We start from the raw sequence: 12,177 nt of genomic DNA, 5'->3' as shown, positions 1-12,177 counted from the left end.
ATGAGGTTTGTGCTGTCGTGTCTTTGGCTATGCCGGATTAAGTGATGTGACATGCTATTCTATAAAATAATTTCTCTGTAATTAATATTACCTGATAAAGCTAATAATGTAAATGTAATTAACAAGAAAGCTGGGGCACCACGAAATAATGTTTATAGAGCTGTTATCTACCGAATAAACTCTTAAAGACCTAGTAATCTTTTACATCAGTAGCAGTCAATATTTAATCGTCACTTTATTCAGTCTCATCTGAAAGTTGTAAATTCTTGGTTATCTTCACAAACCTTGGCTAACAAGTTGAATCAGCAATACAAAATGTGGTTTAATTATTTATTTACTAAATACCTAAATAATCACACAGAATTACATACACACAGAATGTATCATACATTGATTACAATATATGTCATAATGGAAAACGTCCCTAGCGGACGGAACAGATATGACGGCTGGTTACACAAAGAAAGGGGGTTGGGTTTGAGTGAAAGAGCGGGAAGACTGAGGATCAAAAAGGTTTTGTGTCTCTATCTGTCACGCCCTGACTAGTTTGCTTTGTATGTTTCTATATTTTGTTGGGTCAGGGTGTGATCTGAGTGGGCATTCTGTGTTGTATGTCTAGTTTGTCTATTTCTATGTGTTTGGCCTGATATGGTTCTCAATCAGAGGCAGGTGTTAGTTGTTGTCTCTGATTGGGAACCATATTTAGGTAGCCTGTTTTGTATTGTGGGTTGTGGGTGATTGTTCCGCTTTCTGTGTTTGTTCACCATACGGGACTGTTTCGTGTTCGTTCGTTTATTCGTTTTTTTGTTTGTTTCAAGTATTCTAATTAAAATGGATACTTACCACGCTGCATTTTGGTCCTCCAATCCTTCTTACTACTCCTCCTCAGATGAGGAGGACGACGAACGTGACACTATCGGGCAGTAGGCAGCTATGTTTTCGTAAATACAGTATCTTATGCAGTCTAAATAACCGCCCATTTGAAAAAGGATAATGCAATAAATATTTTCTCTGAGCTGCGCTTCGGTAGATTCGTCATAGATAGAAGGCGGGGTGGTCCAGCATGGATCTCTGGTCCTCTGAAGAATGTCTAGTGGTGAACTGGAGCGTGGTAGAATGGATACTCTGTCCGTCCTCTCCTAGGCCACGTCTACAGTTTCTGCGCTAAAGCAACGGCTAGGAGGTGTCACTTCTTTAGTGAATAAGAGTTCAATGTTCATACCAAGTTAGCATCATTTAAGCTCATGCTATATTCTGGCTGGTATAGTCGAAATTCATCCTTTCGGCAGGTGGATCGTCTTCACGTTAAAATTCACATCTTCACGTTGAAATTCGATGCTAATTTCGTTAGGTTCTTGTCGTTCAACCAGAGCTCACGCTGAGGTTGGCTTAGTTCTGTAGGTGACCTTGTCCTTTTTAACGTGGGGACTGCAACTGGATAGAAAACACTCTAAAGTTTCCAAAATTGTTCAAATAATGTCTGTGAGTATAACAGAACTGAAATGGCAGGCGAAAGCCTGAGGAAAATCCGTCCAGGAAGTGCTATTATTTTGAAATGGGTGTTTTTCCATTGAAAGCCTATCCACCATTTAAAGGGATAGGACCCATATTCCGTTCCATATGGCTTCCACTAGCTGTGAACAGGCTTTAGACAATGTTCCAGGCCTTTATTCTGAAAACTGAGGGAGAATGAGCAGTTTCAATGAGAGGCCAGTGGAATTTCCCCAACCTGTTTGGTGCGCAATCCCGAGAGCGCGCCTGGATTAACAACAAGTTAAGCTTTATTTTGATGTATTGCACTTGTGATTTCATGAAGTTAAATATTTATAGTAATTTAATTTGAATTTGGCGCTCTGCAATTTCACCGGAAGTTGTCAAGGTGGGACGCTAGCGTTGTTACCCTACAGCCTTATTCTAAAATGGAGAAAAAAAATATTTTCCCTCATCAATCTACACACAATAGCCAATAATGACAAAGCAAAAACTATTTTTTACAAATGTTTTTACATATATTACAAATAACAAACGGAAATATCACATTTGCATAAGTATTCAGACCCTTTACTCAGCACCTTTGTCAGCGATTACATCCTTGAGTCTTTTTGGGTATGACACTACAAGCTTGGCACACCTGTATTTGGGGAGTTTCTCCCATTCTTCACTGCAGATCCTCTCAAGATCTATCAGGTTGGATGGGGAGCATCGATGCACAGCTATTTTCAGGTCTCTCCAGAGATGTTTGATCGGGTTCAAGTTCGGGCTCTGGTTGGGCCACTCTGGTTGGGCCACAGGACATTCAGAAACTCCCGAAGCCACTCTTGCGTTGTCTTGGCTGTGTGCTTAGGGTCATTGTCTTGATTGGAAGGTGAACCTTCACCCCAGTCTAGGTTCTGAGTGCACTGGAGCAGGTTTTCAACAAGGATCTCTCTGTACTTTGCGCTGTTCATCTTTCCCTCGATCCTGACTAGTCTCCCACTCTCTGCCGCTGAAGAACATCCCCACAGCATTATGCTGTCACCACCATGCTTCATCATAGGGATGGTGCCAGTTTTTCTCCAGACGTGACGTTTGGCATTCAGGCGAAAGACTTCAATCTTGGTCTTATCAGACCAGAGAATCTTGTTTCTCCTTTAAGTGCCTTTTCTCAAACTCCAAGCAGGCGGTCATGTGCCTTTTACTGAGGACTGGCTTCCGTCTGGCGGAGTACTGCAGAGATGATTGTCCTTCTAGAAGGTTCTCCTATCTCCACAGAGGAACTCTGGAGCTCTGTCCGAGTGACCATCAGGTTCTTGGTCACCTCCCTGACCAAGGTCCTTCTCCCCCTACCTTCTCCCCCTATATCTCAGTTTGGCCATTCAGGACATTCAGAAACTCCCGAATGGCTCTAGGAAGAGTTGGTGTTTCCAAACTTCTTCCATTTAAAAATTATGGAAGCCACTGTGTTCTTGGGGACCTTTAATGCTGCAGACATTTTTTGTTACCCTTCCCCAGATATGTGCCTTGACACAATCCTGTCTCCTAGTTCTACGGACAATTCTTTCAACGTCGTAGCTTGGTTTTTGCCCTGACATGCACTGTCAACTATAGGAACTTTATATAGACAGGTGTGTGCTTTTCCCAATCATGTCCAATCAATAGAATTAACCACAGATGGACTCCAAGTTGTAGAAACATCTCAAGGATGTTCAATGGAAACAGGATGCACCTGAGCTCAATTTCGAGTCTCAGAGAAAATGGTCTGAATACTTATGTAAATAAGGTATTTCTGTTTTTTATTTTTAATAGATATGCTAAAATCGTTTTTCGCTTTGTCATTATGGGATATTGTGTGTAGATTGATGAGTTTTTTTTTTTTTAAATCCATTTTAGAATAAGGCTGTAACGTAACAAAATGTGGAACAAAGAAGGGGTCTGAATACTTTCTGAATGCACTGTAGATATTGGTGTAGTACTCGCGAGCTACAGTGAAGCATAAATTTAAATACTTAGCTTTTTAATTTTACTAGACTAATGGTACCTTCGTCTGATATTCATGGGGTTTCAAGACAACTGGGCTACTCAGACAAAATTATGTCAGTGAACACCAGGTCGGAGAGCCGGAGCTCTAGAAAGATGTTTTCGAGTTGGATGACCATTCAAAACAAATTTCCCCAGCCGGATAAAAAAAATTCAGAGATCCCATTTGTCTTGAATGCACTGAAATCGGAAGTCAGAGATTTCCGAGTTCCTAATTGGTTTGAACACGGTATTAAGCTTCAGTGGGGGGAGGGCGAGAGCAGCAGCGGGTTCGCCTCTCACGGTCCCTGCTTACTACTTCCATTCCTTCGGTGAGACTGAACAGAGAGAAGGGCCACAGTCTTGCACCCAATGGCCAAACTCGAGTCGCAGCGCATCTGCCTCAGGAAAAAATGTATGTTGTTACTATGACCAGAGGAAGTGAAATATTCCTCGATATTAAAAGACACGACGAGCTGCTAATAATAATAAAAACACAGGGCTATCAATACACTTCGCTAATTCATTGCAGCTGTAGCGCGAGTGGAAGTAGAGAGAAATGCTAGTTTAATGTTTAGTAATAAGGTTGAATTAAACTTAGACATGAACTCACTCATAAAAACAGCAGCTCTTTGCTGTATTCATTGACAGTCTCTCTCTAGTTATGGTTGTAAAAGTTATGAAATCTCACATAGGCTAGCGTCAAACTTTTCTGTGGCCGGGGACCTGGAAGCTGTAGGTAGGCAGAGGGATTTCAAATCAAATTGTATTTGTCACATGTTCCGAATACAACAGGTGTAGAACTTACCGTGAAATGCTTACTTACAAGCCCTCAACCAACAACGCAGTTGTTAAGAAAATATAAGTTAAGAAAATATTTACTAAATAAACTAAAGTAAAAAATGTAATAAAAAGTAACAATAAAATGACATATCAATAACAAGGCTATATACAGGGGATACCGGTACCGAGTCAATATGCGGGGGTACAGGTTAGTCGAGGTCATTTGCACATGTAGGTAGGGGTAAAGTGACTATGAATAGATAATAAACAGTGAGTAGCAGCAGTCTAAAAACAAAGGGGGGGGGGGATGTCAATGTATATAGTCCGGGTGGCCATTTGATTAATTGTTCAGCAGTCTAATAGCTTGGGGGTAGAAGCTGTTAAGGAGCCTTTGGACCTAGACTTGGCATTCCGATACCGTTTGCCGTGCGGTAGCAGAGAGATCAGTCTATGACTTGGGTAACTGGAGTCTTTGACAATTGTTGGGCTTTCCTCTGGCATTGCCTAGTATATAGGTCCTGGATGGCAGGAAGCTTGGCCCCAGTGATGTATTGGGCCGTACGCACTACCCTCTGTAGCACCTTACAGTCAGATGCCAATTAGTTGCCATACCAGGCGGTGATGCAACCGGTCAGTATGCTCTCGATGATCCAGCTGTAGAACTTTTTGAGGATCAGGGGACCCATGCCAAATCTTTTCAGTCTCCTGAGAGGGAAAAGGTTTTGTTGTGCCCTCTTCACGACTGTCTTTGTGTTTTTGAACCATGATAGTTTGTTGGTGATGTTGACACCAAGGAACTTGAAACTCTTGACCCGTTCCACTACACGCCCAGTCGATGTTAATTGTGGCCTGTTCAGCCCTCCTTTCCTATAGTCCACGATCATCTCCTTTGTCTTGCTCACAATGAGGGAGAGGTTGTTGTCCTGGCACCACACTGCCAGGTCTCTGACCTCCTCCCATAGGCTGACTAATCATTGTCGTTGACTGTTCTGTCATCAACAAAATGAATGATGGTGTTGGAGTCATGCTTGGCAATGCAGTCGTGGGTGAACAGGGACTACAGGAGGGGACTAAGCATGCACCACTGAGGGGCCCCTGTGTTGAGGATCAGCGTGGCAGACGTGTTGTTGCCTACCTTTACCACCTGGGGGGCGGCCCGTCAGGATGTCCAATATTCAGTTTCAGAGGGAGGTGTTTAGTACCAGGGTCCTTAGCTTAGTGATGAGCTTTGTGGGCACTATGGTGTTGAACACTGAGGTGTAGTCAATGAACAGCATTCTCACATAGGTGTTCCTTTTGTCCAGTTGGGAAAGGGCAATATGGAGTGCGATTGAGATTGCGTCATCTGTGGATCTGTTGGGGCGGTATGCAAATTGGAGTGGGTCTAGGGTTTCCGGTATAATGGTGTTGATGTGAGCCATGACCTTCAAAGCAATTCAAAGCTACCGACGTGCTATGGGGCAGTAGACATTTAAGCAGGTTACCTTCGCATTCTAGGGCACAGGAACTATGGTGGTCTGCTTGAAACGTGGGTATTACAGACTCGGTCAGGGAGAGCTTGAAAATGTCAGTGAAGACACTTGACAGTTGGTCCACGCATGCTCTGAGTACACACTCTGGTAGTCCGTCTGGCCCCACTGCCTTGTGAATGATGACCTGTTTAAAGGTCTTGCTCACATCGGCTACGGAGATCGTGGTCACACAGTCTTCCGGAACAGCTGGTACTCTATCCGATTGTCTATCCGATTGGACAGCACAGTAGGCGCACTCGATTTAGCCAAAGATCTCCTGTTCCGCCGGGTAGGCAAAGTTTGTATTTTCATACAAATTAAATGGTCTACCTGGTGCACAGGGCTTCTGAATCAAGTGCACCTACCGCCAACAGCACAACACACAAAAACAGAGCCCAAGCATTTATGCTTTTGTTGTTGGCTTTTCTACAGAAATGTTTGATGATCGACTAGGATGATCGACCTGTTGGTGACCACTGCAATAAAGAATGTGGAGGTTGTATAGAGCCCCACAATGGAGGTGTCATAATACCTATAAAACCCAGCGGTCAAACAGGGAAATGGTTCTAATCCTTTTTCCACCATTAATTTTTCCCATAGGGAATTTTCAAAACACTTAAAATAAGTGCTGTGTTTCGTGAAGTGGTGTAAAGTACTTAAATAAAAATACTTTAAAGTACTACTTAAGTAGTTTTTGCGGTATCTGTACTTACTTTACTATTTATATTTTTGACAACTTTTACTTTTACTCCACTACATTCCTAAAGAAAATAATGTATTTTTTACTCTTTACATTTTCCCTGACACCCAAAAGTACTTGTTACATTTTGAATGCTTAGCAGGACAGGAAAATTGTCTAATTCACGCACTTATCAAGAGAATATCCCTGCTCATCCCTACTGCCTCACTAAACACAAATGCTTCGTTTCTAAATGATGTCTGAGTGTTGAAGTGTGCCCCTGGCTATCCGTAAATAAAAAAATTATAAAAAAATCGTGCCATCTGGGTTGCTTAATGTAAGGAATTTTAAATGATTTAAACTTTTACTTTTGATACTTGAGTATATTTAAAACCAAATATTTTTTGACTTATAATTGGGTACTTTTTACACCACTGGATTTCGTGTAAGCTTACCCTGGCGTGACTTTTTGATAACCATATAAATCTCTCTAGGACAAGGTGACTTTTATTAATATATTCGGCTATATTTACTCTCAGAATCGAAAATGCTAATTAGCATCAAAGTAGACATCATGCACGACTACAAATCCCTGTAAACTCCTGCACGTAATCTCTAGCTGACAACTTTGCTAACAGGTATCGCGTCAATCTAAAACTTGCACAAGATAGTCCACAGAACTGTCAATTTAAAAAAAATTAGGCAATTTATTTATTACTAAATTTAGCAAATATTAGAGAGTTAAATCAGAGATTCTTACCTTTGCCTCGATTCGGTAGTCTAGTCCCGATCATCATGTAGTTCTTTATATGCTTTATGAGTATTATGACTTATACTGTGGTACTCTATAGCTGTAGTTTGCTTACATCTCAGAGATAGCTACTATCATTACCGGTACTGTATGTCATTTGACCAAGGTGCCATTGTGGAGAGATTTCCGTGGAGATATTTCCGAAGTATCAATAAAAAAATCACTGCATATCCGACGATAGTATACTATGTATAAATATTTTACGTTGATTCTATTTCATGACAGTAATTAAAACCAGCACTGCATTCACTCAAAGTAAGTTGATAATGTGTACAATATTGTGTCTTACCAGTTTTGGGATCAATAGAGAAATATGGCTGTCCTTGGAGAATACTGTAGACAACTCGGGCACTATTTCCATACGTTGGGTCATCAGCGTCCGAAGCAGTAACTTGATATACAGAAGTACCTGAAAATATAATGAAAAAACATTATCAGAATCAAGCTTTCTTATCGATATGTGATACTTATGAGTATGTGTGTCTTCATGAGTGCCTTTTAATTCATACAGGATTGGTTTTGAAATTGGGTGACTTCATATATTTAATTGAAGAATTAATAATTTCAGGACACAGAGAATGGTTACCTTTGGGATTTGTTTAATTCTCAAACCCTCAAAGTAAGACTAGACACGCCTACTCATTCAAGGGTTTTTCTTTATTTTTACTTTTCTACATTGTAGAATAATAGGGAATACATCAAATTATGAAATAACACATATGGAATCATGTAGTAACCAAAATATTGTTAAACAAATCTAAATATATGTTATTTTTGAGATTCTTCAAAGTAGCCACCCTTTGCCTTGATGACAGCTTGCACACGCTTGGCATTCTCTCAACCAGCTTCAGGAGGTAGTCATCTGGAATGCATTTCAATTAACAGGTGTGCCTTGTTTAAAGCTAATTTGTGGAATTTCTTTGCTAATGCATTTGAGCCAATCAGTTGTGACAAGTGTTTTTAGTTGTTGCTTTATTTAACTAGGCAAGTCAGTTAAGAACACATTTGTATTTACAAGTATGGCCTACTCCAGACCAATTGTGCACTGCCCTATGCAACTCCCAATGAAAGCCGGTTGTGAAACAGCCTGGAATTGAACCAGGGTCTATAGGGACACCTCTAGCACTGAGATGCAGTCTCTTAGACCGCTGCGCCACTCGGGAGCCCAAGGTAGGGGCGGTATACAGAAGATAGCCCTATTTGGTAAAAGACCAAGTCCATATTATAGCAAGAACAGCTGAAATAAGCAAAGATAAATGACAGTCCATCATTACTTTAAGATATGAAGGCCAGTCAATGCTGAAAATTTCAAGAACTTTTAACATTTCTTCAAGTGCAGTTGCAAAAACCATCAAGCACTATGATGAAACTACTCTAGCTCTCATGAGGACCGCCACAGGAAACGAAGACACAGAGTTACCTCTGCTGCAAAGGATAAGTTAATTCGAGTTAACTGCACCTCAGATTGCAGCCCAAATAAATGCTTCACAGAGTTCAAGTGGCAGACACATCTCAATATCAACTGTTCAGAAGAGACTGTGTGAATCAGGCCTTCAAGGTCGAATTTCTGCAAAGAAACCACTACTATAGGACACTAATAAGAAGAAGAGACTTGCTTGGGCCAAAAAACACAGAGCAATGGACATTAGACCGGTGGAAGTCTGTCCTTTGGTCTGATGAGTCCAAATGTAAGATTTCTGGTTCCAACCGTTGTGTCTTTGTGAGACGCAGAGTAGGTGAACAGATGATCTCCGCATGTGTGGGTCCCACTGTGAAGCATGGAGGAGAAGTTGTGATGAGGTGGGGGTGCTTTGATGGTGACACTGTCAGTGATTTATTTAGATTTCAAGGCACAATTAACCAGCATGGCTACCACAGCATTCTGCAGCGATACGCCATCCCATCTGGTTTGCGCTTAGTGGGACTATCATTTGTGGCTATTTGACAGAGAAGGAGAGTGATGGAGTGCTGCATGACCTGGCCTCCACAATCGTCCGACCTCAACCCTTTTGAGATGGTTTGGGATGAATTGGAAAAGCATCCAACAAGTGCTCAGCATATGTGGGAACTCCTTCAAGACTGTTGGAAAAGCATTCCTCATGAAGCTGGTAGAGTGAATGCCAAGAGTGTGCAAAGCTGTCATCAAGGCAAAGGGTGGCTACTTTGAAGATTTTCAAATATAATATATATATTAAAAAAATATGTATATATGTATTGATTTGTTTAACACTTTTTGGTTACTACATGATTCCAAATGTGTCCTTTCATACCTAGTTTTGATGTCTTCGCTATAATTTTACAATGTAGAAAATAGTAAAAATAAAGAAAAACCCTTGAATGAGTAGGTGTGTGCAAACTTTTGACTGGTACTGTATGATACTATCATCGTTTGAAATGTCCAGTTAGTTATTCGCATTCAGGAGTCTCAAGCTGTTCAATAAAATATGTTTCCAGTAAAGATAGGCTACTACTACTTGCCTAACAGAAGGATTATATAGCTTTTGTGATCCATGTTTTTTGGTTTAGCTCAGATGGTGGATAATTTTCTTCTCTTAAAAAGGTCCCGTACAGTCAAAATCATGTAATTTTATGGTATTTGGATGAAACCAGATCAAAATGTGATGACTAACGTCTGAAATATGACTATTTCTTCCACATTTATAAAGTTTATCACAAAGTTACAAGTCCCCTCCCTCATGTCAAATACTTTGATTCAGGAGGTGGGATTATTAAAGGCATTTTGTGACTTTTTGTGACGTTTCATTTTATTCTCTTTGCTAATTTAAATAAGTACTGCCTTGTAACCAACATTGCAGGAGTCTCCGTATATTGGCATAGTTTACATAGCTCGGTAGCTATTTGACTGTAGCGTGTCAGCAAATATATACTGAACAAAAATATAGATGCAACATGTAAATTGTTGGTCCCATGTTTCATTAGATTAAATAAACTATCCCAGAAATGTTCCATATGCACAAAAAGCTTATTTCTCTAAAATGTTGAACAGAAATGTGTTTACATCCGTATTAGTGAGCATTTCTCCTTTGTCAAGATAATCCATCCACCTGACAGGTGTGGTATATCAAGAAGCTGATTGAACAGCATGATCATTACACAATAATAGGCCACTCTAAAATGTGCAGTTTTGTCACACAACACAATGCCACAGATGTCTCAAGTTGAGGGAGCATGCAATTGGCAAGCTGACTGCAAGAATGTCTATCAGAGTTGTTGCCAGATAATTAAATGTTCATTTCTCTACCATAAGCTGCCTCCAACGTCATTGTAGAGAATTTGGCAGCAACGTCCAACTGGCCTCAAAACGGCAGAACCACGTGTAACCATGCCCAAGACCTCCACATCCGGCTTTTTTACCTGCAAAATTGTCTGAGACCAGCCACCCGGACAGCTGATGAAAATAGTCTGTAATAAAGCCCTTTTGTGGGGAAAAACATATTTTGATTGGCTGCTCCTGGCTCCCCAGTGTGTGAGCCTGGCTCCCAGAGGGTGGCTGCGCCCCTGCCCATTCGTGAAATCCAAAGATTAGGGCCTAATACATTTATTTAAATTGATTTATATTTTTGTTCAGTATAATCACAGGTTTCCCCTATTAATCTAAGGCAAAGATACAAATAGGTTTCTGCTTTCATCTGTGTTTGGTGTTAGCAAGTCACTGGCTAGCTAGGTAATCAGCCAGCATGGAACAAAAGCGGGGGAAGGGTTGCCCAAAACTCTGACGCAGTTGTCATGTCATTACATCATGAGACATGGCAAACAGAATATTCATACAAGAATGTTGGAAGACAACTGCAGAAAAACCCCCACCAAAGAATTAGTTTCATACAAAATGTTTGATATCATTGATAGTCATGATATATCATATATGAAGTGTACCCAGACTTCACCCTGTCTAGTTTCAACTCTAATAGTCCAAGATGAACTAGCTAGCTCGATAAAACAGTGCTGACAATTCATAAATCATTTCTGAAACCATAATGTGATGTGTGACAGGATTGGATGTTGCATGCAATGTTCAATGTTGTATGAGTTGATTTGCATATCAGCAAATTCGCTTGAGATGATCTCATCGCAACACTGCTCAATGTGTCCATATTAGTTGACATGGGCGTTTTCTAATAACTGTCCATCTAGGTGAGCTCCCCGCCCACTCAGGCTGTTTTTTTGACTTTCTAATAGTTCGAAAAAGTACATTTTCAAAAATGCTGAGCATTTCTAAAATATTATTGGTGATGTTTTGGTCATTCAAAAGGTTATTTTACATGGGAATCAGAATGACTGTTCGAGACCTTTAGAACCCATGTCACATACATCGTCTTATTGTGATGCTGCATTCATAACCAAGTGGGAACAAGTGGGAAGTGATTACATACAACTGGGAAATATTTAATGGCCCTCCAAATGGTAATTGCTGGTGGGAACTCGTTCATCATCCTGGGCTCCCACTTCTCTCACACGCTCGACAACAGCATTTTTGGCATTTAACTGCAACAAAGCATTCTTTTTAAAAAGCGATCTATTAATATATATTTTTTAACACTATAATTTGTGTACAAGCTTGATAGCTGTACTTTTAGTTTATGCAGCATGATGACCATTAACCAATCAGTGTTTCTCAATGAGTTCAAAGCACGTGAATACATCCAACTTGTATTTACGACTTCACAACTAGTAAATTCCCACCTCCTACTTGATTACGAGTGCAGCATTACCTATGGCTTGTCCCTGCTCAATTTCATTACCTCCCATTGGTTTCAATCCATCTATCTACACTGTCTGCTGTTTACTTATTGCAGGGACCACAAACCATTTAATGCAGTTTTGAGAGCTCAAGATAACCATCTGAAATAGGATTACAACAGACCTGGGTATTTAAAAAA

The 12,177-nt window shown here is 40.5% G+C and overlaps 1 protein-coding gene across 1 annotated transcript in view; it reads right to left on the bottom strand.

The window, feature by feature from the left end:
* Positions 1 to 12,177, bottom strand: part of LOC120027657 (cadherin-18-like) — a 193,055-nt gene that overhangs the window by 135,133 nt on the left and 45,745 nt on the right. The window contains exon 3 of the mRNA XM_038972651.1: positions 7,569 to 7,688. Within this exon, the coding sequence (XP_038828579.1) occupies positions 7,569 to 7,688 (120 nt within the window). The remainder of the gene's footprint in view (positions 1 to 7,568; positions 7,689 to 12,177) is intronic.

The sequence above is a fragment of the Salvelinus namaycush genome, chromosome 33 (genome assembly GCF_016432855.1).
Source record: "Salvelinus namaycush isolate Seneca chromosome 33, SaNama_1.0, whole genome shotgun sequence".
In the NCBI taxonomy this organism is placed as follows: domain Eukaryota; kingdom Metazoa; phylum Chordata; class Actinopteri; order Salmoniformes; family Salmonidae; genus Salvelinus; species Salvelinus namaycush.
This window is presented reverse-complemented; position numbering and strand designations above follow the sequence as displayed.